We start from the raw sequence: 27,985 nt of genomic DNA on the forward strand, positions 1-27,985 counted from the left end.
AGCTCTATTTACAATAGCCAGGACATGGAAGCAACCTAAGTGTCCATCGACAGATGAATGGATAAATATGTGGCACATATATGCAATGGAATATTGCATATATGTATATATGCATATATATACGCATATATACTCAGCCATAAAAAGAAATGAAATTGAGTTATTTGTAGTGAGGTGGATGGACCTAGAGTCTGTCATACAGAGTGAAGTAAGTCAGAAAGAGAAAAACAAATACTGTATGCTAACACACATATATGGAATCTAAAAAAAAAATTGTTCTGAAGAACTTAGGGGCAAGACAGGAATAAAGGCGCAGACATAGAGAATGGAATTGAGGACACGGGGAGGGGGAAGGATAAGCTAGGACGAAGTGAGAAAGTGGCATGGACATCTATACACTACCAAATGTAAAATAGAAAGCTAGTGGGAAGCAGACACATAGCACAGGAAGATCAGCTCGGTGCTTTGTGACCACCTAGAGGGGTGGGATAGGGAGGATGGGAGGGAGACAGAAGAGGGAGGAGATATGGGGATATACGTATATGTATAGCTGATTCACTTTGTTATAAAGCAGAAACTAACACACCATTGTAAAGCAATTATACTCCAATAAAGATGTTAAAAAAAAAAAAGCTAAAGCCTTATCACCATCATCATCATTATCATTATCATTTACTCTTTTATTAAGAGCAAACCTTACTCCTTTTTTCTCTGAGCATCTTAACACAAGTTACTCTACACTACAGAAAGGAAACGTGTCCCCATTAGACTACCTTATGGCAGTCCTCCTGCAGAAATTGACAGCTCTGTGATTGTGGCCTCACAATCCAAAAGGATTGCCATTAAATGAATACTTTTAGAACCAGCCTTCTTCTGAGTGAGAAAAGTGCAAGTCATTGTTTAAGAAATACAAAGAAACTGCTTACCCAAGATGAGGAATGCCAGGAGAAGCAATGCACTGAGCTCTCCCACAACTGCAATTGCTAAGTCCAACTGAAGACACTTCTGCCTGCACAGAAGTTCAAGCTCAGAGCAAACCAATGCGTGCATTCTGAGTTGGCTGCAGAGACACAAACAGGAACCTTTAAATCAAGGTTCTTGTTTCAGTCATCTGGCCTATTACCCACTTGTTATTTACACTTTCATTCTAAAATGAGGTAACAAATTCACCTTACTGAGGAGAGCCTCATGTTCCAGACCTCTGCAGGTGTCATCTCCCCTTCTAGATTACAAACTCTCCAAGGGTGGGATCTCAAATGGTCCCAGGCAAACATGCTGAGAAAGAAATCAGCCTCTTGCAAACAAAATAAATTTAAGATTAACACAAAACATTTTGCTCTGTATCTAAAATATAGCAACCTTTCATTTTTTTTCTCTCAACACAGAGGGGCAATATAGCCAATCACTCAATCCCTGCTTCCAAAGATGTGCCTGCCCAGTCCTCCAACTCACCACCTAGGCATGTCAGTTTCCACTGACCATGTGATATCAGCATTTCTAGAATACAACAAGCATCTTATTCCCCCAGAGAATACTGTGGGTGACTAGATAAAAACTCAAAGCTTCTTCACGTTGAGGTATCTTTTGCTTTTAAGTTGCCACTTGAAAATAAGTGTTCTCAGTGTACGCTCCTTCAACCTTGCCTGCACTGGCTTGCCTCACACGTGGGCATACTTGTTTTTTGGAACTTGTCCTGTATCATTTGAAAAGCTGTTGAATGCTTGCTCTTTACCAGGGCTATGCTACATGGTTCTTGAAAACTGGTGTGCTGATAAGCCAGCAATTGAGTAAATACCCCCACCATGGCCTATTTCAAGCTACCAACACTTTAACAATTGGCCTGCAAAATTCCTAAAAATTTAACAATCAGCTCTTACGGTGTGAGCTGGCTGCAGCACCCCTTGGAATCTATGCAGATTCTTGCTGGGGTACGGCTCAGTCATGAATGGTTACTTGATGCTGAAAACCACAAACCACCCCCCTTCTCTTTCACAGGACAGCTCTCATCTAATATGTAGATATACACCAAAAAGTAGCCAGAAAGTGCAAAGAAGTTTATTAACTATGACGTGGTAAAGATCTCAAGAGTTACACGTCTGTGTGCATGACCCAATAGTGCATACCCTCCTACAAAAACAAACAAACAAAAAACACAGTGAAATGCAGCAGTTAACAGTCCAACACTGGAGTCAAAGGGTTGGAGCTGCCTCGTCTTGCAGCAAAGTTCTAAATTGCGCAATTAAATGAGAGTGTTGGTCCATGCCCTACTAGTCTTCTTACAGGTCCCCTTTGGAACCATAACTGAGTGACACACAAGAATATTCAGATTCAGGATTTGGCCGCCAGAATTTTTTCTAAACAAGGACGTGCAACATCCCCTCATGAAGCACCAGAGTCCAGTTTGAGAGCTGCAGAGAATGTGCCCCCAAGAAGCTTGAGGTTAACAGGCCACATGGGAAACACAAAGCATTTTATAAGTTCACATTTGGTAACAGAATTAAGAGTTCAATGGACAAAACTCATAAAGTAATGTAACCACAAGTAAAGACTTCAGCAGGCAAAGAAAAATTCTGAAAGGCTTTTAAGCCTCTCTGAAGCTTTCAGAATTCAATTCCCTTTCTAGACAAGGCTGGTCTCCATACAATGTGATAAGAACTCATGGAGCAGCAAAAAGAAAAATAGAAGATATTAAACAGAAGATATTAAAGATATTAGAAGATATTAAAACAGTAAGTTAAAAAAAGAAAAAGCTTGATCTTCCTTCCATCCTTAAAATGCATGTGTCCCAACACTGCTTTGTGCTCCTTTGAAGAAAAAAGGCTGTAACCCAGACCTCAATATAAGGACTGAAGAAGGAAACTGAGAGCAGCCCTAAGACTGTGATAAACATATCCCACTGTATTAATCCTCATCACATGCCTGAAAAGAAATTACAAGAAAACTCAGCCAAAACTCGTTCTTTATTCAATGGGATGTGACTTTACCTGGGTTCCTATAACATCATCTCTTTCTCAAAGAAATGAGGACCCACAAAAATTCTACCTCACAGCTAGATCTCTATCTTCAAATGTCTTAGAGCCCAAATTATTTACTTTCATTACTCAAATTGTTTTCCTCTCTGTGTTGAGGTGTCAGATTGTCTCACTAGATTGGCCCTAGACATCCACATACTTAACAAGTAGCCCAAGACTGTGAGATTTAACCACTGGAAATGTAGACTGCCAATCTCGCCTTTGCCTCTTCTTCTTTATATGACCAGAGGTAAATCATAACATCTATTAACTAATCAGACTCTCTAATCGATGGACTAGATTAACAAAAGAGGCCAGGCCAAATCTATGAGAACTAATAACCCAAATTTTTAAAAATAGGTCTTAGCAAAAAAATATAAAAGTGATTTTTGCACAGCATACAGTATATTATGCTATAATATGGAAACCTCCTGAGCCACCTAGCAAAAAATCATGGAAACGGGCTACCTTGTTAAAAAATCAAAGATGGGAAGAGAGGATAATTTTTGTCTCTCATAATTAAGAAGTGAACTCCATCCCTCTATTACAGAGGACTGCACAGTCAACCCTTCCTGATATGTCATACATTTTCTTTTAATTTATTTTTATTTTTGGCTGCGTCGGGTCTTCGTTGCTGGGCTTTCTCTAGTTGCAGTGAGTGGGGGCTGCTCTTCGTTGCAGTGCGCAGGCTTCTCAATATGGTGGCTTCTCTTATTGTGGAGCACGGGCTCTAGGCGTGCAGGCTCAGTAGTTGTGGCACATAAGCTCAGTAGTTGTTGCTCATACATATTTCTTAATGGCTTCTAGAAAATCCCATGTAAATTAAAATTTGAAATATGTTGCTGCAGTAGAATGGAGGAAGCTCATAGAAGGTATCAGGAGAACAGAAGGAGGAAGTATAGGTTATTCACACCCTCACTTCCTTATCTCAAATATTATGCAAAAACAGTTTGTAAATACATTAGTTTGCTCATATTTTCCGCATTTTAGAAATCAAACAACTTTTGAAGAACAGCGTAGGTTAAAAGATGATTTCATTGCAAATTACTGGTAAAATAGTCTACTTAGCCCCACTAAAACCTTTTGAAGAGTTTTTCTTGCCTCTGATCTGAAAAGTCAAGAAGGAAATCATAAATCAGTCAGCTGTCAGAAAGTAAAATAACAAATTGCACCTAGTAAGACAAAAGAAAGGAATCCCTCTATCTCATCATTTCTTTCCTTAATTGTAAACTGAATGCACTTTAACACTTTAAAAACCCAGTCAAAGTAAACCACTGACTCCCGAGCCTACCAACTCTAAAAAAAAAACTGAGGTTATGCACTCCAAGCCTCCCAAACACAATTGATGATGAGATCATTAAACCAACGAGTATATGCTGTATGCTAACTCACAGCTGAAAATGTTCATGGAGCAAAAAATAAAGAATAGCTATCCCAGACAAACATTTTGCCTGGGAGCACATCAGGAAGCTCCAAGCTCCATTTCATTAAATATATGTACACATTTTGGCATCAGCAGTATGGCCAACATCTAGGATTCTCCCTCAAAAAATTGGAAGAAAACATGTAATACATTCAAGAGCAAAGGCAAAACAAAAAGTATCTTTCTATTTAGGAAAAGAATTCCTTCATTCAATTAGAGTATAAGTTATTTAAAGGGGTAGTTATAAGTTTCTTCTGAGAGTTTTTGAACAGTTTATAAATACAAAAAGAACATTTCTTCAATAAATAAATGGCTCCTAAAGTCTTCACTGATGGCTTCCAGAATTCTCCATCACTACTGTCCAAGCCAGCTCCACTTCTCTGGGAGGCTTTAGCTGACAGTGGAATGGGATATTTTCTGTTATTAGGTGACTCTTCTTCTATCATGCAGACTTTCATCAGTAAGTCTCTTCATAGTCTGAATCCTGGAGGGGAAAGAACAGTAGTTGTGGTGTGTATATGAAGCACAATGCCACAGTCAGAGTTCAGGCAAAGACCACACGTTAGGGTCCCCCAAATGGAACTTGGCTAGGGGAGACATCAACAGTGAAATGGCACTGACTCAACCCACCTAAATTCCCAAGAAGCATCACAGGACCTCATTATAATTGGTATCTATTGGGCTAATTTCTGCTTTGAAACCCTAAGGGTTCCCTTTTCCTGGGTGACTATTTTTTAAAACCTCAACACACATGAAAACATGCCTGTCTGTAGCAAAATGTGCAAGATTGTAGCTAGGAGTTTAGGCTAGGAGTCAGTCTGCCTCTGGGTTCCAATCCCAGCTCCACCCCTTGCTGGCTATGTGACCTTGAGTAAAGTTATTTAACTTCTTTAAACCTCAGTTCCCATCACTGTGCCTGGCAATTTGTAAGCACTCATTCATGATGAACTACTATCACTATTATTCTTATTCTTATTTTTATTGTTCAAACTTGTATTCATTATTTCTAAGCTCGAGTAGGCCATTAGTACTACCTGGCATACCCCATTTCTCTAGTCCACTCATTCTCCTATTCTCCTAGATGACTATTTTCATATCTTTCCCTCTTTCTCCAAACCTCCAACACATTCAGCTCACTTCATTCTCAGCTGATGACCTTATTTTCTCCCATCATTGGGAACAGAGAAACAGTCAGTAGGGAACTTCCACAAGCTCCCATCATATTTACCCACCCACCTGCATCTGGGCCCACCTACTTGGCCTTCCTTACTCTTCGTATGGATACATTCTCGCTGCTTTTATCTAAGGCCAACATCTCCACTGGTGCACTAGATCCTGAAGTCACTCCAGCAATCCTCCCCCCTCTCCTGTAACATCAAATTTTCACTTTCTACTGGCTCATTCCCATCAGCATACAAATGTACTGTAATTTCTCCCATTGTAAAAAGAAGAGCAACCCTTGACACACACCTCTCTCTACCTACTGCCCTATTTCTCTGCATCCCTCCACAGCAAAACTCCTTGAAAGTGTCATTTATACCCACTCTCACCAAAACATCTCTTTGTATTCTTTCTTGACCCTACCTCAGTCAGGCTTTCATCCCCACTATTCCACTGAAGCTGCTTTTGCCAAGGCCACCAATGACTTCCACATTACCAGATCATCCAGTAATCAAGTCTCAGTTCTCATTTTACTTGACCTGACTCAGGAACAATTGACACAGTTAATCACTTTCTTTTCCTTGAAACGCTTTCTTCATTTGGCTCCCAGGATACAGAGCTCTCCAGGTTTTCCTCCCACCGCACTGGACATTCCTTCTCAGCCTCCTTTGATAATTTCTCCTCATCTCCCCCATCTATAAACCTTGGAGAGCTCCAGGGCTCAGTCCTCTGAGTTCCTCTCTATCTACTCTCATTTCCCTGGTGGAAATATCTCTACCAGTCTCTATATACGAATAACTCCTAAATTTATATCTCCATTCTAGACCTCTCTTCTGAACTCCACACCCATATAACCAATTGCTTACTCCACATCTCCACTTGAATGTTTAATAAGTATTTCAAATTACATATATCCAAACTCAGCTCCCTTAAAGCTTGTTCCACCCACAGGCTTGTACATATTAGAAAATGGCAACTCTGTTCTACTAGTTGCTCAAGTCAAGAACCTTGGATTTATCCTTAACTCCTCTCATTCTTTCACACACACACATGCAACTCGTCAAGAAGTCCTTCTGGCTTTACCTACAAACTATAACCAGAAAACAACTACTTCTCACCACCTCCACCACCACCACCACGGTCCAAATCATCACCCTCTTCCCTTACTTGCATTATTGCTAAAGTCTCTTAATTGCACTCTGTTTCTGTCATGGTCCCTCATCACCTGTTTTCAACAGAGAAGCCAGAATTATCCTTTTAAAACATACATCGGTTCAAAGTGTTCTCTTCTCAAAAACTTCCAGTGGATTCTGTTTCATTAAGAATAAAATTCTAGGGCTTCCCTCGTGGCGCAACGGTTAAGAATCTGCCTGCCAAGGCAGGGGACATGGATTTGAGCCCTGGTCCGGGAAGATCCCACATGCCGTGGAGCAACTAAGCCCGTGTGCCACAACTACTGAGCCTGTGCTCTAGAGCTTGTGAGCCACAACTACTGAACCCACGTGCCACAACTACTGAAGCCCGTGCGCCTAGAGCTGTGCTCCACAACAAGAGAAGCCACCGCAATGAGAAGCCTGTGCACCGCAACGAAGAGGAGAGCCCGCTCGCCTCAGCCAGAGAAAGCCCATGCGCAGCAACAAAGACCCAACGCAGCCAAAAATAAAAAAAAGTAAATTTATTTTTAAAAAAGAATAAAATTCTAGGTGATTACACTCACTATAATGTTCTATAAGATAAGACATTATCTCTCTGAAGAAATACTATTCTTTGCCTTGCTCACTTGATTCCTGCCACACTGGCCTCTGTGCTGCTCCCAGAACATGCCAGTCATGGCCTCTCCCCAGAGACTTTGCACCAACCACTTCCTCTGCCTGAAATGTTCCTCCATGATAGCCAAGTTGCTTGCTTCTACTTTTAGGTGTTTGTTCAAATATCATTTCAGTGAGGGCGTCCCCAACCATCCTATTTATTTATTTATTTAGGTCACACCTTGTGGCTTGCAGGATCTTAGTTTCCGGACCAGGGATTGAACCCGGGCTCCGGCAGCGAAAGCACAGAGTCCTAACCACTGGACCTCCAGGGAACTCCCCCAACCATCCTATTTGGTATCATACTCCCTTATCCAGCCATTCCATCTCCCTTTCCTATTTTATTTTTTCTCTACAGCATTAAGCACAATCTGACATACTATATATTTTACTAATTTTTAAAAGATTTAGTTTGTTATTGTTTGTACCCAATTTAAGAGAAGGTAACATTTCAACTGTGTCTCAGACCACGAGTTTTCCAGGAATGGAAAGAATGTAATTTCTTCTGAGGGCAGGGATTTTTGTCAGTTTTGTTCACTGCTGTTTTCAAAGTACCTAAAATCACAGCTGGGGCATGTCAGATACATGCTCGAAGAATAACTGTTGAACAAATCAATATCTGAAATGTGGACAATAATCTTATGAACATTAGCTTATTTAGTTTTTTATTTACTTTTTTAAATTTTTATTTTATATTGGAGTATAGTTGATTAACAACGTTGCGTTAGTTTCAGGTGTACAGCAAAGTGATTCTTTTTTCTTTGTTTTTTAATTTTTACTTTATATTGGAGTATAGTTGATTAATAATGTTGTATTAGTTTCAGGACATTAGCTTATTTTTTGTTATTAAAAATATTCAAATCCCAAAGGGTTGGAATTAGATCCTATCCACCTTTCTCTCCTCTTACCTATAATACTCAAGTACGTGAGAGAAAGAGAAAAAGAACACTGTGGTGAGTAATTGGGCTGCAGTCATCCGGCCAAGTGCTGAATTTGGCAGTAAGTACAAAGAAGGCTCAAGTTTAAACCCTGACATGACAGGTATGCTTTGTATTAGATCATGAGTTGCTTTTGACCTGTTTCCAACAGTACCACATCAGAGAGTCTCTCTCCCTCCTAGGATCCTGGAACAGCACACAAGCCTACCAGTCACAGCAAGCACCCAAAGGGGGAGGGATGACAGTTTTCTGAAATGTAAATCAAAACTCAAGCCTTGCAACATGGGTATGTCTTATTGACAAATGCCATCGAGTCACCTAAAAGTTTATATCACTGGGGAAAACTGAGGCTCAGAAGAAAAGTTCAATTCAGGGTTTTAGGTTCAGCCAGTCCAGCCAGGTCTCCTAGTATGACCTCAGCAGCATAGGACACTCCTCTTTCAGGATGTTCCCTGTCAGTCAGCAGAGGCTGCCTACGCAATCCCCTTCCCTAACCTAAGGACACGACTCTCTGCCCGTAAGACAGAAAATAAAATAATGCTTAGAATTGGTGGGGGTCCCCTGAGACCAAAATGCTTTGGGGAAAGACCTTGGTTCATACTTTGCTTCAGACCTATTTGCATATCCTCTGCTGCCTCTGAGGGTGAAGGATTCCATTAATTAAGCAGGAAAATGAAGCATGAACAGTGAACAGAAGAAATGGCATGGACTTACCAGGCACTCGGCACAACGGACACAAAGCTTGCCCATGCAGTCATCCTTCTCCTGGTCACTGCTGTAGAAAGAGGACAAACCAAATGTGAACAATCACTATCCTCAGTATGGTAGAGCAGTTAAGAGGACAAGTGTTGAAGTTAGACAGGTCTGTTTTTAAATTTCAGTTCTGCCACTTACTAGCAGGATGACTGGGAAAATGACTTAAGCTCCAGGAAACTATTTCCTCATCTACAAAATGCAGACATTACCAGCTACACTTAAAGGGTAATGGTTAGGAGTAAATGCAAAATAAGTACATGTAAAACAGGTACCACAGTGCTTGGCACATAGTAAGTGCTCAATAAATAGGAGCCAGTCAATCATTCATTTAGAAATGCACTGAGCACCAACCATGACAGAGGCATTGTGCTGGGCTGGGGTTAAAGACATAAATAAAACATGGTCCCCTGAGCTCATTTTGTTAGAATACAATGTGGTAAATGTTTTCATAGAGTTAAGGTCAAACCACTGCGGCAGCAAAAAGGGGGGAGTGACCAGTTTTCCCTGAAAGAGTCAGGGAAACTCTTGAGAAGCAGACATTTCATCAGGGTCTTAGAAGATAAGGAAGAGTTTTCCAGGCAAACAAGGGAAGGAGGGAGGGGATTCTAGGTAAGAGGAAAGCATGTTGAAAATTTTTAAAAAGGTCTAAATGAGTATAGTATGTTTGGAGAAGGAAACGGCTCACTGTAGTTGGAATGTGGAGCAAATGAGAAGAAATGGCAAGAAACAATGCGACTTAGGGTTAGATCATAAAGGATCTTGTTAGACCATGCTTCGAAATAGACGTTTTAGTATTTTTACCAAGAGTTCTTTGCCTTTTTGTGGGGCCACAGATTCCTTGTAAAGGGCACTGTTACTCCCATTAAATAAATGTGCACACACACACACATGCACACACACACAGAAAGAAGATTTTAGACTCTCTCAAAGTAAGACTTCTCTCCCCAGGTTAAGAGCCCCTGCTATAGATAATGGAGAATCAACAGGGTTTTATGTAGACTTCTGTTACCTTTTTTTTTGGTGGATTTGTTCTTAGGGAAAATACTGGATCACACCTGCTCACTGGCAAATGCTTTTGATAACCAGAATCAAATTAGCCCCTTCCGAGCATCCGCTGACCAAGAGTAGTTCTCACTTATTTAAACTGTTTTGCTCTCCCTGGCTGTTCTAAAGCCTCTCTCACTGCTCAGGCACTTCTGTCAGGAGACATCAGCTCAGTGCCAAAACAAGGAAAAGGGGAAAATAACTGACTTGTTGGAATTTCCTGTCCATTTTGAAGGAATGAGAGATTCACTTCAGAATTTATATTCAGAACCACAGCACTACACAATCTCATTTCAAAAAAAAAAAAAAAGAGAGACTAGGACTATGCTATCAATCCCTCCATCTCTCTCTCCAAATTAACATCCACACATTTCCCTTTCAGCAGAACTAAATTCAGCCTGGAAGAAAGGAAGGCATGATGCAGAAGCCTGGGTACTGTCCACAAGCCAGGTCTCTGAAGAGGGTTGACTGCTCAGGACTGCAGCTGGACTTACTCAGCTGAAACCTCAATAGATGACTTCTTAGAGCCAGACTTGCTCCTCTTCTTCAGCCCCGCAGACTTCCTCCCCATTCTCACCAGCAGCAGCACACCCACCACAGCTGAGGGAATGAAGACAAGAATGGAAAGAAGGGCCACGGAGGACAGCATCATGCCAAAACCTGGAGGAGGAAAAAGAGGTCAGAGAGGGACATGCAAAGTGCTTCCTTTGACATGAGATAGTCTTACATTTGCTCTTGTATTTCTTCTGCTTACAAAGGGCATAAATTCATTGTAGAAACAGTAGAAAATACACAAAAGGACAAAGAAGAATTAAAATTTACCCATAATCCCACTCCCTAGGATCAATATGTCAATATCTACCCGTTCAATCTTCTTTCTAGGAGTATGTGGGTATGAGTCTGAATATAGGGAGGAGAGTACATGTTCAGAAGTATTGATCATAGTTTACATACTATTTCTAGCCTCTTTTTTATATACTATATTATAAATATTTTCCATAAGTATTCCTTCCAGGTGTGATTTTTTTAATAGCTGCATAGTATTCTACCATATTAAATAATTTATTGAATCGATCTTCTATTGCTAGATATTCAAATTATTTCCAATTCTTTGAATCTATGAGTTATATAATGATGATCATCCTTGTATATAAATATTTAGCTCTATTTTTTAAAATAAATTTTAAAATGGAATTACTGGATCAAAGGGTATATAATTTTAAGGCATCTGATTTATACTACCAAACTGTCTTCCAGAAAAACGATACCAGTTTCTACCTCTACCAGCAGTATGAACGTTCCTATGTCTTTGAAACCTATGAGTTGCCTTAAAAAAATAAAGAAAAAAGAAAGAGGAAGGGGAGGGAGAGAGAGAGACATACAGAAAGATTTGAGAAATGACAAGGTATCTATAATGAACCATAGATACCTTGTCATTTCTGAATCTCTAAATCTTTGGTTCAAATTCAAATAAGGACTAGAATGACCACTCAACAGTCACCAGGGAATAGTGTAGAAAAAAAGGTCAACCCTTAACCCACTCTCCTCATGTTTCACACTAAAAGGAAACAGTTGCTCTTTGCAACATAAAAGAAATGTGCTGCCTCCGTCTTTAGAGGAGGTACCCTTTCAAGAAACAGGCAAGAACACAGTCTCATAACTGAGGGTATGAACACATTAGGGAAACCAGAATGACTTCTATTTCACACAGACAACAACCCTCCATTTATTCAGGGGTTTGCCATACATTCCACAAGACCTCTGGTCACCTGAAATTAAAATTTGAAAAGGATAATGGAGAAACTATGACAATATTTGAAAAAAAAAGTCAGTTTGAAAAATAAAGGTAAAAAAACTCATCCTCAGACAATTCAAAATGGCAGAATGTCCCAGTGACCAACTGGCTTATGGAGACAGGTAGTTTTGCTTCTCACTGATCTCCCCACAAACCACTACAGTAGTCACAGAGCACTCACTACAGAAGAAGGTCGGTGGCAGTTAGCTTACCCCTTTCTGTGACGGTTAGCTCTGTCCCTGGAATATTATGGTACACATCCGGGGGATTCTTCACAGCACAGCTGAAGGTCCCATTGTCCTTTATGGTAGGGTTGATTATGCTTATGGACGCATCCCCGTTGTACACATCTCCAACCCAGGAAATTCGATTCCGAAACGTGCCCACTGTGGTTGGGTACTGGAAAGACTGATAATGAAAAATCTAAGAAAGCAACACCATGAGAAAAACGTTAATTTGGAAAATGCAATGAAAACGTAAAGCTAAGTGGGTCCAAAATAAAATACAAATGTGTAGTGGGTTTTCCCAGTTGGACAATTTTTTTTTATGTTTTGTTCACTTCCATCCTATAGATTAAAAGACAGGCTAATAAAACTTGTCCAAAAAAAGGCCTGACGAAAGAATCCAGGGATCCTAATTCTTGAACCCCTTTTAAATTCTCCCCCAAGTCCTAAAGTAGCAGTTCTCAACCAGGGGCAATTTTGCCCTCAAGACACTTGGTAATATCTGGAGATAATTTTGGTTGTCTCAACGGGGAGGAGTGCTACTGGCTTCTAGTGGGTAGAGGCCAGGGATATTGCTGAAAATCCTACAAAGCAGAGGACAGCCCCCACAAAAAAGAATTATCTGTATCAAAATGCCAGCAGTGCCAAAGCTGAGAAACCCTACGCTAAAGCGGCATCTAAGTCATATGGTACTTTATAGTGTGCAAACTACTTCTATACGTTTACTCATTTGAGCTTCACAACAACACTGAACTACACATGGAGCAGGCAGAAAGGGAAACAAGGACAAAAACAAGAAATTAAATGAGTTACTCGAAGGCACACAGCTAATAAGTGGGAAAGGGGAGATTTTTATTTATTCTCAAAATCACCAGGAGGCTGTAACATAAGCCTCTCTCAAGTTATCTATCTTGGCAATTAATAAAAACCTCAAGTCAGATGCATGATTGGCATTCGATGAATATACATTGAATTAAAACAATGCTACTTCAGATTGGTAATCATATATTTCATCACCAAAAACACCTAATTATATTTGGTGGTAGGCTGGGCAAGCACTACAATACAATATGATCTTTCTCTCTCTCTTATGCAAGATTCAAGCCTTTCCTAGTTCTTTTCTTACTTGGTACCTCCCCACTTAAGAACCCAGGCACTTACGAACACCGAATTGCCCAATTTTGAAAAGCAACTTCCCAGAGAAGATGCTGAATCACTTCTTGGTTCATTTGTTCATGCATTCATTCAACAAATATTTACTGCACACCTACTATGTGCCCTTAGGCACTGTATTAAGCAAAATGATACAGTGGGAGCCAATCAGGCACAGTCCCTGCTCTCACGGAATTTACCATCTAGTGGGAAATACAGATATTAGTAAATAATAAAATGTGTAGAATGTTCCAAAGAGGGAGCTAAAGAATACCTATCTCTGATTATCAGCATCAGTAAAAAAGGGTTTGAAACTCCTTATTGACAAAACAAAGCCTGCTGTGAATCTGCAAGATTAATCCGACCTGTGAGTTTCAAGTTAAACTAGTGATACTCAAATCCTGCTAACTGATTAGTTTGACAGAATCCTGACTGATCACGTAACTGCAACATAGTGTTATGCAACTTTAAGGGTCCACTAATTCCAACTTGGATGAGTTTGCTGATTTCCCGACTAGCCTCACAGAGAACAGCGCCATACGAGAACTGCTGTTTGCATTTAAGGCTTCTGCCCCAGGAAGATCCCCACTGTTTGTACTGTCCTACTTTTCGCCAAGGAGGAAGAGCCATATGAAGCCAGCCATAGTTTCCTGACCACTCAAAATAAAGTGACCTATTTTAAGTCTAAAGAAAAAAGGACCAGAAACTAACACAACATTGTTAATCAACTATGCTTCAATATAAATTTTTTTTTTTAAGTTGAAAGAAAGAAAGGAAGGGCGGGAGGGAGGGAGGGAGAGAGGGCGGGAGGAAGGAAGGAAGGAAGGAAGGGAGGGAAGGAGGGAGGGAGGGAGGGAGGGAGGAAGGAAGGAAGGGAGGAAGGGAGGGAGGGAGGGAGGAAGGCAGAGCGTCGCAGGTGGTGGGGCGGGGAATGGCATGCTGTGCTGCGCAGGGCGGTTGGCACAAACGGCGGCGCCGAGGCGGGAGTAAAAACCTCGCCACCGTGACAGGTCCTTTCCCAAGCCCCTAGGGACAGCAGAGGACTTGGGGACCAGCAAGCAGCCCCAGGGCACGAGAAAGGCCTCTGCCACCTGTCCTGCGTCATCCTGCCCCACGCCAGGCCCAGCGCCCCGGCGCGCGGCTGCATCAAGTGGAGGAGGAGGAGAAGGAGGAGGAGGGAGGCAGCAGCGGCCTGGGCCGCGCCCTCCACGCCCCGGGGGATGAAGACACTGCTGTCGTGGACAGCCCGCGCCAGCCGCAGCCCCTGAGTCAGGCTCTCCCTCAGTTGCCGGGTTCGGTGTCAGAGCCCTTGGAGCCTAGCAGGGCCAGGATGGGGGTGGAGAGTTACCTGCCCTGTCCCTTGCTGTCCTCCTACCACCGTCCGGGAGCGTCTGGTGAGGCCTCGGCGGGGAGTGGGACCCCCAGAGCCACAGCTACTTCCACCACAGCCAGCCCCCTGCGGGAGGGCTTCGGTGGGCAGGATGGCGGCGAGCTGCGGCCGCTGCGGAGTGACGGTGATGGGGCACTGGTCACCAAGGGGTGCCAGCGCCTGGCAGCCTAGGGCGCCCGGCCGAGGCCCCCAAACGGAAATGGGCAGAGGATGGTGGGGATGCCCCCGCCCCCAGCAAGCGGCCCTGGGCCGGGCAGGAGAACCGGGAGGTGAGGCAGAGGGGGAGGGCTGCAGCAGTGGCAGCGGTGAGGCCAGCGCCGGGCTGAGGGAGGTGGTGTTGCCCGCTGCACCTGAGCGCCTGGCCCTGGGCTATATTGTGCCCTGCATGCGGTACTATGGCATCTGCGTCAAGGACAGCTTCCTGGGGGCGGCACTGGGTGACCGAGTGCTGGCAGAGGTGGAGGCCCTGAAGCGGGGCGGGCGCCTTCGTGATGAGCCAGCAGGCTATCCTGCCACGCAGCATCCGTGGGGAGCAGATCGCCTGGGTGGAAGGCCATGAGCCAGGCTGCCGAAGCATCGGTGCCCTCATGGCCCACGTGGATGCTGTAATCCGCCACTGTGCTGGGAGGCTGGGCAGCTACGTCATCAATGGGCGCACCAAGACCATGTGGCGTGTTACCCAGGTAACGGGCTGCGGTACGTGAGACACGTTGACAATCCGTATGGCGATGGGTGCTGCATCAGCTGCATCTATTACCTGAATCAGAACTGGGACGTCAAGGTGCATGGCGGCCTGCTGCAGATGTTCCCTGAGGGCCGTCCTGTGGTAGCCAACATTGAGCCACTCTTTGACCGGCTGCTCATTTTCTGGTCTGATCGGCGGAACCCCCATGAGGTGAAACCAGCCCATGCCACCAGGTACGCCATCATTGTCTGGTATTTTGATGCCAAGGAGCGGGCAGCAGCCAAAGACAAGTATCAGCTATAGCATCAGGACAGAAAGGTGTCCAAGCACCCGTATCACAGCCGACTACGCCCACCTAGTGTCTAGCCCCAGAGCTGCCTGGACAGACAGCTTGCCCTGACTTCGGGAGAGCCCTGGGCCCCAGTGCCACCAGTCTCGGTGCCTGCTCCTTCCCCGCCACTGCCGCTGCTTCTGTCTTTGCCTCTGTTCTGACTAGTGTGGAGGGCTCCATCCATCGCTGAGGACCAAGGAGCAGGAGAGATCTCTGCTGCCCTGGGCTGGGGATTGGGGTTGTAACCTGGGCAGAGGCCGGCGTTGGGGACTGCCGTTACTGGAGGTGGGGGTCTGTGTCCTGCCCTGGAGAGCTGGAAGGAGGCACTGCCACCTCCTACCAGAATGCAGGATTTGGGGTTGGGGTGACTCATGGCCTCTTGCTGGCAAAGGTTTGTGGGGGAGTATCACCAAGCCCCCCACTCCTCCAGCCTGGAATGGGAAGTGACTCCCCAGCCCCTTTGGCCATGGCACATTTTGGACTAGGCTGCCGCTGCTGGGCAGGATGAAAGCTGCTGGGAGGAGCATGGGTCTGCAAGTCCTGTCAGGCAAGAAATAAAAGTTTACCTCAGAAAAAAAAGAAAGAAAGAGAGAGAGAGAGAGAAAGGAAGGAAGGAAGGAAGGAAGAGAGAGAAAGAAAGAAAGAAAGAAAGAAAGAAAGAAAGAAAGAAAGAAAGAAAGAAAGAAAGAAAGAAAGAAAGAGAAAGAGAGAAAGAAAGAGAAAGAGGGAGGGAGGGAGGGAAGGAGGAAGGAAGAAAGGAAGGAAGGGAGAAAAAGGGACCACAAATACAGCCTAGCTCACTGGAGCCACCTTCACTAGGACAGCTGGAGCACCTACTGTAGTTACTGAGAGATGCTACATGGCATTCCATAATGGTTCCTAAAACAAAATCCAAAGCTTATACATTAAAATCAAAGAGAAAGTACTTCTAATGAAGGAAACAGGATAAACAAATCAAGGATACTTTCAAAAATACAATCTTACATGCCACTCTGATATTCACATTCTTGATAAAAAGTATCCTGACCTAGGATATTGCTGGAAGCGTACAGAAAAAGGGTTTTTTAATAGCATTGCATCTTCAATTAGACATCCGCAATGGGATTTGAGCCATAAATGTGTTTTATCTGTGTGATTAAAATATATTGCTTCTAATATTGCAAGACCATCTGTCATCAACAGCATCTGTCATCAACATAAGGTGCCCTATAATTTCCTTCAAAGGGAGCTGTATAAATCAGTGCAGATGTTTATACACTGGGAGAAGGTGCCAAGATAAATCTACAAGTACCGATATACAAACAGAAACACCCACTGAGACAACTTCACATGACAGGAAATGAGCAGCTTTGAGCAAAAGGATGTCTAAGACTGGGACCTATAGAATTTCTCTGTCCAACAGCCTGGAGGTACCCTTTTTAGTACAACAAATCTGAAACTCAAGCTATGAAGCCAAGCAAAAAGAAACAAAAAAGAGAAACAAAACTAAACCACATTTCCTCTGAGTTTCTGACTGTTTTTCCTATAGCTTATTTGCAAGATTCTTACACAGAAGAAGAAAAAGCCCTATATGACCAGATGAATGTGATATAGGGTAGAAGCTCATCTCCTTCTATTTAATAGAAGCTCATCTTCTATTTTAAGATGAGAAGGCTTAAGGTGTACCTGTGACATAAAATAAAAGGATTCCAGAGCTGCTGACCACAGAAGGCTCAAAGAAATATCCTTAAAATTATACACTTACTGATTCTGTGCGACTGCTGCTTGGAGGTCGATATGTCCAGTCTATGGTGAGTTTGTCAGTGATAGATGAGGTTGACTTGAAGGTGCATTTCAACTTGATATTTTCTCCAACATAACCCCGGACATGGGCATCTGCTTTAATCTCCAGGGAAAGGACGATGTAAACACCTAGTCAAAGCAAGCCCAAACATTTAAAATGTGTACACTGGGTGGAATATATAGACGTGAGTGAACAATATAGAAACCGTATTTTTTTTATTTCTTTCTTTAATTTATTTATTTTTGGCTGCATTGGGTCTTCGTTTTTGTGCGCAGGCTTTCTCTAGTTGCAGCGAGCAGGTGCGCGGGCTTCTCACTGTGGTGGCTTCTCTTGTTGCGGAGCACGGGCTCTAGGCACGCGGGCTTCAGTAGTTGTGGCACGTGGGCTCAGTAGTTGTGGCTCGAGGGTTCTAGAGTGCAAGGGCTTCAGTAGTTGTGGCACATGGGCTTAGTTGCTCCACAGCATGTGGGATCTTCTCGGACCAGGGCTCGAACCCGTGTCCCCTGCACTGGCAGGCGGATTCTTAATCATTGCGCCACCAGGGAAGCCCTAGAAACACTATTTATCACTTTTAGGGCTCTCATCAGAAAGCTGTAGCAATAAATGTCTTCTCAGGCCGACCCAAAAGGATAAGGAGCAGATATCTGCATTAATCAAGGGTGCTATTTTTGTCATTTTACGATATTAAATCATAGAATGAATGTTTGGGTAAAAATTTTAAACCTGGTCACATCAGCACTTTTTCCAAATACAGAGTTGTGGATAAATTAACTACAGCCAAGCGGGTCAGCGCACAGAAGGCTAAAAGGCAACACCACCCACTCCCTTGACACACTTATACTCCAGGAATATGGCAGTTGCTGTGGTCTGAGGGATTTACCCCAAGTACAGCACGACTGTAACCTGAAGCTATCACTGCCTCAACCACCAGCAAAATAAGAGTAGAAAACAAGAATAGGAATTTTTTTTCAAAGAAAAAATAATTTTTATAAATCTACGCCAAGGTTCTATCTAGTTTTGTTTTGTTTTTCCCTTTCTTAAGGCTCGTTAATGAATCACTCATCCATTAAAAGTAAATCATGGGGAGGAAAAAGTTTATTAAATTTACAATTTAATGCATTTTAAAATGTAAAAAAAGATATCATTTTTAAACTCTTTAGAGACTTCCTCTTTCCAAAACCACTTCGTATATCCAACTTTTTAAAAATTTATTTATTTTATTTATTTATTTTTGGCTGCATTGGGTCTTTGTTGCTGCACGTGGGCTTTCTGTAGTTGCAGCCAGTGGGGGCTACTCTTCATTGTGGTGCACGGGCTTCTCATTGCGGTGGCTTCTCTTGTTGTGGAGCACGGGCTCTAGGCACGTGGGCTTCAGTAGTTGTAGCACACGGGCTCAGTACTTGTGGCTCGCAGGCTCTAGAGCGCAGGCTCAGTAGTTGTGGCTTGCGGGCTTAGTTGCTCTGCGGCATGTGGGATCTTCCCAGACCGGGGATCGAACCCGTGTCGCCTGCATTGGCAGGTGGATTCTTAACCACTTTGCCACCAGGGAAGTCCCCTCGTATATCCAACTTTGACATCCCATCTCCCCCAAAAGAGTTGGCACTTTCTTCTGACCATTCCCTCTGCTTTCACAGAACAGTGGTAGAAATTTCTCTTCCATTAGGGAGCCATTTTTTAGGAAAGTAAGCCACCAGCACTTTGTTTTTCCTGCTTCCTTCTCCACTACAATGAGCCATGATTCACCTGGCAGGCCAAAGGCAAACAGAGCAGCAAGGTTTCAGAAGAGAGCAAACCCACACACCATCCTGGAAAACAGCAGTCCCTCTGGTTGAGAAAGGACGCAAATCCCAGCCCTATCACCTGCTGACTCTGTGGCCTTCGTAGGTTTACTTGATTTCTTCAGTTTCTCATCCTGGTAGGAATGATAATAATAACACTTACCTTAGAAGGTCACTGTGAAGGATAAATGAATTAAAACATGTACCACACTAAGAAGCCTACCTAACCCAGAGTAAGTGCTCAATGCACGTTAGATAGCTTCATCATCGTTACTGACACCTCTTTAGTTCTGTCCTTAGTCTCTCAAACTTTCCTGTCAGAGACATACTTATGAATCATCATTTCCACTGCCTTTACCTCTGCTGCTTTGAATCATGTTTCTTGCTCCTCTCTAGACAATCCAGTCTGTTCACATTCCTCTTAAAAGCAGGAGACCAAAAAAAAAAAAAAAACAGGAGACCAAGACTGAGCTCACAACTCTACTAAGAATCTGACCATCCCAAAGATAAGGACTACCTTTGGTTCATCCAAGACATCCTCTCTGACTTTGCCATGCTAAACTTGTTATTCCTCCTATGCCTTTGCAAATGCTGTTCCTCTGCCTGGAAAGCCTTCATCCCTCAATCCCTACTCTCTCCTAAGCCCTCACTCCTGACCCACTTTACTCATGACTTAAGATAAAGCTCTAAAAAAATGGAAGGCAGAGGGCTTCCCTGGTGGCGCAGTGGTTGGGAGTCCGCCTGCCGATGCAGGGGACACGGGTTCGTGCCCTAGTCCGGGAAGATCCCACATGCCGCGGAGCGGCTGGGCCCGTGAGCCATGGCCGCTGAGCCTGCGCGTCCAGAACCTGTGCTCCGCAACGGGAAAGGCCACAACAGTGAGAGGCCCGCATACCGCAAAAAAGGACAAAAAAAAAAAAAAAAAGGAAGGCAGAAATGAATGGATAATCTTCACACTCCCCATACTCTTTATATATCCTTTATATACTCAGGATATATATCCTTTATATACTCTTTATATATCCTAAAACATAAGTATAGCAAAGAAACTTTAAAGTTTAGATTTAGAATTAGACAGACCTGAACTTGAGTTCTAGCCCAGCTGCTTTCTGGCTGTGAGATCTTGATCATAGTTACCTAACCTGTTCAAGATTCAATTTCCTCACTTGGTAAGTGGGAATAATTAAAAGACCTACTTCATTGTGTCACTGTGAGGATCTAATAAGATTAAAGAAGGTAACACATAAAATGCTTAGCATAGTACCTGAAATTGAAACTTTCAATAAATGTTAACTATTATCATTAAAATGAACACCACAAACACTCAAAAACCTTCAGTAATTCTCTATTGGGCTATAACATAAATAGTGCCAATCTGGCCCCCAACTTCTGCTACTCTGCCCACCTACCCATCCCATCCCCTTCACTATGCCCAGAATGTCCTGCCATTTCCCAAATTTATTATGTCCTTCATGCCACTGTGACTTTCTTTGAATATGTCTTTATCTGGAAGTTTCTCCCCATCCCTACCAATCCTGCCTGGTAACCACATCCCCAATACTCACGCCCTTCAAAACCCATCTCAAATATCACCCCCCTTGTGATGCCTTCCCAAATTCTCTGATGCAGTTTGTTACTATTTTTCAATTTTCACATAACATTTAGTACATAATGCTACTCAAGCACATATACCATTGCTTGCACTCAATTTGTAAAGACGATTTCCTCCATTAAATTAAAGGAAGTACCTTAAGAGCAAAAGTCAGAGGGAAGGGAGAAGGCAGAGAGAGACCAAGAGAAAGAGGTGGACAGGTCACCAAAAGTTCTCATGTAGGAACAAAGTGTGCTTATTAGTCACCCACTCTCTTCATATCCCCATTCTTACAGTATTTTCAACATTCTTAAATCCCCCAGACACCTACCTTTCCATTAAACAGAATCAGGAAAAGCTCAGCCCTAGATGACCACTTCTAGACTATGGCTGGTGTGCGCTGAAGGAGAAAAATCACACCACTGCACCGATAGTTACCATAAGAAATTCATCAGTTCCATCCACAGCTAAGTCCTTAATAAGGCATGATGACTCTTTAACCAGCCTTGGTCATCTCCTCTTTCTGACCCCTCAAACTTTGCCGTTCTCTTTTATCTTCTGTGCAACCTATAAACCCCTCATTCTCAGAAGAAAATGTCTCTCTTCTTCAAGGAACTTGAAGCCATACAAACTGCTTAGTCACATATCTTCCTGCGTCTGCACCCATTCTTACCTCCAATCTGAAAGGATGTGGTGTCCCTTTTTCTACGCAAGGTCAAGCCCTTCTTCTCTGCCTGGATCCCTCCCTTCCAAGCCTTGCTCCAGGAAGAAAGAAGAAAAAAAAAAAAACACCCTCTCTACTATCTTCAACATTTCCCTTTCAAGAGGGGCTTTCTCCCCTCAGCCTCTAAATACACAGAATTCTCTCCCATCTGTAAAAACAAATATATAACAATAAAACAAAACAACAACAAATTTTCCTTAACCCTGTAATCCTACTCATTACCAACTACTGCCCTCTCTACCCTAAGCGAAGTTTGTGAAAGAGTTGTTTATATCTGACGTCTCCCTTTCCTCCCTTCCCATCCACTTCTGGACCCCTACAGCACAATTTGGACTCCACTACCACTTCTAGTAAAAGGCATTATTGTCTTAAAACAGCAAAATCAAAGGGACAAAAACTCCAATAGGCAGTTTTCTCTCCTGATTTTACTGGATCCCTCTGCAGCAGTAACTGTTTGCTCCTTGACCTTCTCTGTCTCAAGGCTTCCAGGATGATACACTCATTCATTCACTCATTCTTCAAACAAAGATTTATTGAGCGTCTGTTTTGTGCCACCCTCTAAGTTCAGGATTAAATGTGAGCAAAATACATACACTCCCTGTTTTGGAGCTTAAAATGCAGCAGAAGTTCAATACACTAATCAAACAGTCATAAAGACAAATGTATAATTACAAACTCTGATAAGCACTGTGAAGAAAAGACAGAGTGGTTATGAGAACTGTAGCAGTTATGATAGGGGAGCAGGGAGTGGTTAATGAAAGCTTGCCTGAAAAAAGTTACTTTTGAGTTGAGTTCTGAAGCAAGGATAACAAGGTGAGGAGAGGGGGAACATTCCGGGCAGAGGATACTGCGTATGCAAAGGTCCTGTGTCAGGAAGGAGCACAGTCAGTCAAGGAACTGAAAGAAAGGCAGAATGGTAGCAACACAAAGAGCATGAGAGAGAAGACTGAGACATGGCTAGGAGGTAAGCAGAAACTAGATCAGGCAGGACCTTAGAGATTTGGGTCCTTATTCGAGTAATGGGAAGCTATGGAAAATACTTAAGTATGGGACTGAGTGAGAAGGGGCATGAAGAAGTTTGCATTTTTAAAACCTCGCTCTAGGGAAGACGATTAGGAGGCACTAAGAGTATATATAAAGAGATTACTTAGGAAGCTACTACAATAGTCAAGTGAGAAATAAGGAAAGATTGAACTAAGTTGGTGGCAGTGGACATGGAGAGAACTAGGAAGACAACAATACAAGGTAAAATCAGCAAGAACTGGTGTTAGATCATATGTGGAATGTTTGGGAAAGAGAGGCATTGAGGATGACTCCCGTATTTCTGGCTTGGTGATACCATTCACTGACACAGGAAAGACTAGAAAAGTACCAGGCTTGGCAGGGGAGAACATGAGCTTGATTTTGGAGAAGTTTAAGGTGCCTTTGAGATATCCAAGGGATAATGTAAAGGGGGCAGTTGGTTTGGGGCAGGGATGGGCAAACTATGGACCATGGGCCAAATCTAGCCCACAACGTCTTTTTATAAATAAAGTTTTATTAGAACACAGCCAACTTTATTCATTTATGTATTGTCCAGGGCTCCTTTTGTGCTACTCCAGCAAAGTTGAATACTTGCAACAGAGATTGTGTGACCCACAAAGCCTAAAATATTATCTGGCCCTTTACAAAAGTTTGCCAACCCTGCTTTAGAGCAAAAAAGAACTATGGATTAGAGTTATAAATCAGAATCTCATTAGTCTCCCTCCAACCAACTCTCCACACTGATTGTGTTACATACACACACACGCACACACTCGACATCTCTGCTAGTTTCTATTAAATCTCTTTCTAAGGCTCCTCCTTTCCTACCCATCCCTTAAACACTGGTGTTCCTCAGAGTTCCACCCTGAGCCCATGGTCCTTCTTTCAACATGTTCTCTTTGGCCAATCCTACCCACTTTTATAGATTTCACAACCACTAATAGGCTAATGATTCCCCAAACTATGTTGCTAGCCATGACCTGCCTCTGAGTGTCCAAATATTACTGGATATACCCACTTGACTATCACCACCACAGGAACCCAAACTGAAGGTAGTGAACTCTTGTTACCAGCTCAATAACCATTCCCCTCATCTCCTTTCCTAACAATACCCAGATTTTCTTTAGATATCCACCCTTTCCTACATAGCCCATGAGCTTGGGGGTAGAGGCCTCTGGCAGGGTCCAGGCAGGAAACAGAAGGCAAAATCAGCTAAAACTTTGAAAAGCGTGTGGGTCACTTTTCAAAGGGACTTTTTCTCAGCATCAAGGAAGCCAACAAAGGCACAACCCTTTACCACTCCACGCCTGAAGGGGCAAAGGGAGGAAACGGTGTTACTGAAGCCTGGTAAGAGGTGGATCTGTGGGCCATTTGACAGAAGCTGTAGCCACAGAGGATCATAGCCACTATCAGCCATGGCATCATGACAGGGAGGGAGCAGGGAAGAAAAATGTCTTTCTCCTCCTGCCCTCCAATCTCCTGCCAATGCCTCCCACTGACCAAACCTAACTGGAACCCAGAGGACGGGAGCCTGGAGGATGTGGTTTATAGGTCAGCTTTCCAGGGAGGAGGCAAAACGGAGAAGAGAAGTGAATGGATCTGGTGAGAGAGGAGCAAACCAAGAATAACGAGACCCTCCTCCCAGCTCTGGACGGCAACTCAGATTGGCCTAAACTAATCATTACATCCAGAGGTGTGCTGGTGAACAGCTAAAAATAGAAAACCCAAATATGTAGGTTTCAAAATTTTCTGTGGTACAAATACTCCCACCATGGCTAATTTCAAGCTATGAAGGTAAAAGTCTCTGAATGCTGAGTTAGGAAGACATGTGCATGATTGGCTCTTGAGAGCCAGTAGGAGGTAGCTCCAGCACACCATTCTCCTGACCACAGAGATATATTTGGAGTAAACACGGGATTTAAGTTAATCTAATCAAAGTAAGTTTCAGAAAATTTTCTTGGAAAGTTACCTCTATGCCTTGTTTATGCTCTTCTCTATGTCTGGAATTTTCCTCATTCCCTTTCTCTAACTAACTCTTATCCTTCTTTCAGATTTAACTTTGGAGACACCTCCAGGAAGTCTTCCCTGTATCCTCTTGGCAGATTAAGGGCACTTCCTCTGTGATGCCATGGTTTCTAGTGCATTTCTCTCTTAGCACTAGATTTTAAAATTATCTGCTGACTTGTCTGTCTTCTTCGATAGACCCTAAGCTCATTGAAATAGAACGTAGCACATTATGGATGCTCAGTAATATTTATTCAACTGAACCAAACCAAGAGTTTCCTTTTATAAAACAAAAATTGTCACAAAATAAGCATAAAAATTACAAGTTCTGAGCAAATTTTGGTTACTGAATTACAGCAAGTACACCTTTAATCAAACTACCTACTAGCAGCTTCTTCCTTCTTAATATATATAAACTCCATATTCATGAACATAATTTTGCCACAAAGCTATCAATATGTAAAGTCACTTCACATAATCTAAACACCGGATAAGCGGGTCTTAAATATATAGTTACAGAAAAGTAACCATAACATCCATGGATGAACTAAACAAATCTACACTACTAATCTATACATCAGGATATTGGTTCCCCCTGGAGGAGAAGGAAGAATGCCTGAAAGGAGGCACAGGGAAAGTTTCTGGAATGCCAGTAACAATCTACATGCTGATTTGGGTGCTGGTTGCCCAGGGGTGTTCAGTTTCTGAAAATTCATTAAGCTGTACACTTATAAGCACTTTTCTCTGTTTTACTGAAATTACAATTATTCTAAAATCAATGGATATAAAATAATTTTCCTCTTCCACTCAAAAAGTAAAATAAGAAGAAAAAAATATCAATCCAATGTTACATTCATTCAGAAACTTTCACCCTAGGCCTAATGTGCTAATGGATATTTATCTCTTCCCCAGAGGGAAAAAGCATTCTTGCCAGGTAAAAACAGCCAACTATAGAAATAATTATAATAATTAAAAAGAAATTTAATCTGGGAGGAAAACAAGAAAATCACGTTTAACCATAAGTAATTTTATACATGGAAGAAATGGAAAAAATGACAAAAACTCCCAATTTTATACACCCAATTTTCCAAAATACAAATCTGTCAAACTGATTCATAAAACTGCACACTCAAGTGGAAAAGAGAAAAGTGTAAGAGCCCTAGGCTTGTTAATCTACTGGTTTTACATACTTAGACAACTGATATAGCAGGACCATACTTATAACTTAGGAAGAATTCAAACAAGTTAATAATTTAACAGGTCCTAAATATGAAGAGGAAAGGCAAATAAACTGGTATGAAACCAAAGTCTATTACCTAAGAGACTCAAAACAAAAGACCCCCTCAAAGATGGATGAACCTTAAAACATACTAAGTGAAAAAAGCTAGTCACAAAAGAACACATATTGTACAATTCCATTTCTATGAAATGTGCAGATTGGCAAATCCACAGCAATAGAAAGTAAATTGGTGTTTGCCAGAGGCGGGGGGGAGGGAAGAATGAGGAGTGACTGTTAATGACTATGGAGTTTCTTTGGGATGAAGAAAATGTTCTAAAACTGATTGTCATAATAATTGCACAACTGTGAATATACTAAAAACTATTGAATGGTACGCCTTTTTTTTCTGGCCGTGCCATGCTGTGCATCATGAGGGATCTTAGTTCCCCAACCAGGGATCGAAACCATGACCCCCTGCAGTGGAAGCAAGGAGTCCTAACCACTGGACCACCAGGGAATTCCCTGAATGGTACACTTTAAATGGGTAAATTGTTCGGCATGTGAACTATATCTCAATAAAGCTGGGGTTTTGGGGTGGGGGGGTTTAGGCAAAAGATAAATGAACAAATACATACAGATCATAGACTCAACTTTTAACATTTGAATTATTTGGTTGCTGAACTGATGGACAGTTTTCCATGTGAAATGACATCAAGTTTGTGAAACCACCCACCATTTCTAGAATTTTTTTTCAGTAGGACAATATTTGAACATTTCTCTGTGTGTGTGAGAGAGACAGGCAGACAGACAGAGAGAGGAAACTAGGATGATTTGGAGTGACAGTAGGTCAGCCTAAACAGTATATTGGAAAAGAATTTAGGATTATTTGGAGTGACAGGAGGTCTGCCTAAATAGTATATTGCAAAATAATTTAGCTGAAAAACTGGACACCTGTTATGACACAGGCAGCTGGGAGGGATCAGGGAGTATGCTGGCAGCATAAATACTAGTCATCAAATAAATTAAAACTCCCTAGCCCTACCTGCTGAGACTTAGCACACCTGAAGCCTTTATATCAAAGATCCCCTTCAGAAATTCCTATTACCCACAGGGAAATTTTATGAAGTTAACAATACACTCCTATGCTAGCTCTACTAACATATGATTTCCTGGGGAAGACACACACACACACTCACACAAATCCAGGGAATAATTGCACCCTAAATGAAGGTAATTAGGTTGACTGAAATTTATGCAACTTGAAAATTGCATGAAAGCAAAACTTATCCAAATTTTAACATTATGTGATAGCGTGAATACTATACTTCTGATATTGGTTAATAGATTAAAATCTTAACAGAATTGATATTCCCTTCCTTGTATTAAAAAAAAAAAAACTGTTATTAAAATACCAGAGCAGTTTCTTTTCCTCAACACCTGCATCTGTTACAATGCAATCAAAGCACATCCTTTCTGTGACTCATAAACGTTTTACTTCATAAGCCCTGACAATCACCTACAAAAAAAAAAAAAAAATACCAACAGTCATCATTTTCTTTCACAAAATTACTGGAACTCCTGAAGACTAGAATTGTCCTTTCCTAATCAGGATATACGGCCCACAAAACCACAGCCGAGTCAACCACTGATAACTCATAAGACAACACCGGATGCCCCCAAACCCAGTGCCCTCCGTGATTCTATCTAGCCGTGCCATCACCACAATACAACGCACAGTGATCGAGCTGCCAGGGGCTCAGGAAAGTACGGACAGGCTACCGACGGCCCTCAGTGGGTCTTGACTACGAGAAGAGAACATTGTCCCCACGCCCTCCCTCTTCCTTCCTTCCCAGAAGCGCAGTAGGGTCTTTCCTGAGACCCCCACCGGAACCGGAAAAGCGACCATCTTCCCTAAGCCCCCGGCCGGAAGTGCGACCGAGCCCGCTGCCGACTCACTCACCCTGGAAGAATAGGACGCCCAGCAGTGGGCACAGAGCACAGCCACGGCCTCCAGCCGCCCCGCTCTGCAGCATCCCGACAGCTCTCCAGAAGTTTGCACACCTTGTTTACGGCTCCCTGTAACCACACAGGTAACACCGGAAGTGACGCGAGGGCGGGAGGCCGCGAGAAGACCTAAAATGGCGA

General features: G+C 42.7%; 1 protein-coding gene and 1 pseudogene across 1 annotated transcript; one reads left to right on the plus strand and one right to left on the minus strand.

The window, feature by feature from the left end:
- Positions 1-2,033: 2,033 nt before the first annotated feature.
- Positions 2,034-27,955, minus strand: MPZL3 (myelin protein zero like 3). The gene is made up of 6 exons (XM_030838095.2): positions 27,801-27,955; positions 17,463-17,629; positions 12,149-12,359; positions 10,636-10,801; positions 9,056-9,116; positions 2,034-4,918 (listed from the first exon to the last, which is right to left on the minus strand). Exons 1-6 carry the CDS (start codon positions 27,871-27,873, stop codon positions 4,892-4,894), a joined length of 705 nt encoding a protein of 234 aa, XP_030693955.1. The 5' UTR covers positions 27,874-27,955; the 3' UTR covers positions 2,034-4,891.
- Positions 12,793-16,334, plus strand: LOC115844614 (prolyl hydroxylase EGLN2 pseudogene; annotated as a pseudogene).
- Positions 27,956-27,985: the final 30 nt, after the last annotated feature.

The sequence above is a fragment of the Globicephala melas genome, chromosome 8, assembly GCF_963455315.2.
Source record: "Globicephala melas chromosome 8, mGloMel1.2, whole genome shotgun sequence".
NCBI lineage: Eukaryota > Metazoa > Chordata > Mammalia > Artiodactyla > Delphinidae > Globicephala > Globicephala melas.

What these genes read in the sequence shown, in the direction of transcription:
- MPZL3 (XM_030838095.2), bottom strand. Translation starts at nt 27,873, where the DNA reads ATGCTGCAGAGCGGGGCGGCTGGAGGCCGTGGCTGTGCTCTGTGCCCA. An exon ending in GCAGCAGTCGCACAGAATCA is followed by an intron (nt 12,360 to 17,462) that starts GTAAGTGTATAA and finishes TTGCTTTCTTAG; the next exon opens with ATTTTTCATTATCAGTCTTT. An exon ending in GCTAACCGTCACAGAAAGGG is followed by an intron (nt 10,802 to 12,148) that starts GTAAGCTAACTG and finishes TTCCTCCTCCAG; the next exon opens with GTTTTGGCATGATGCTGTCC.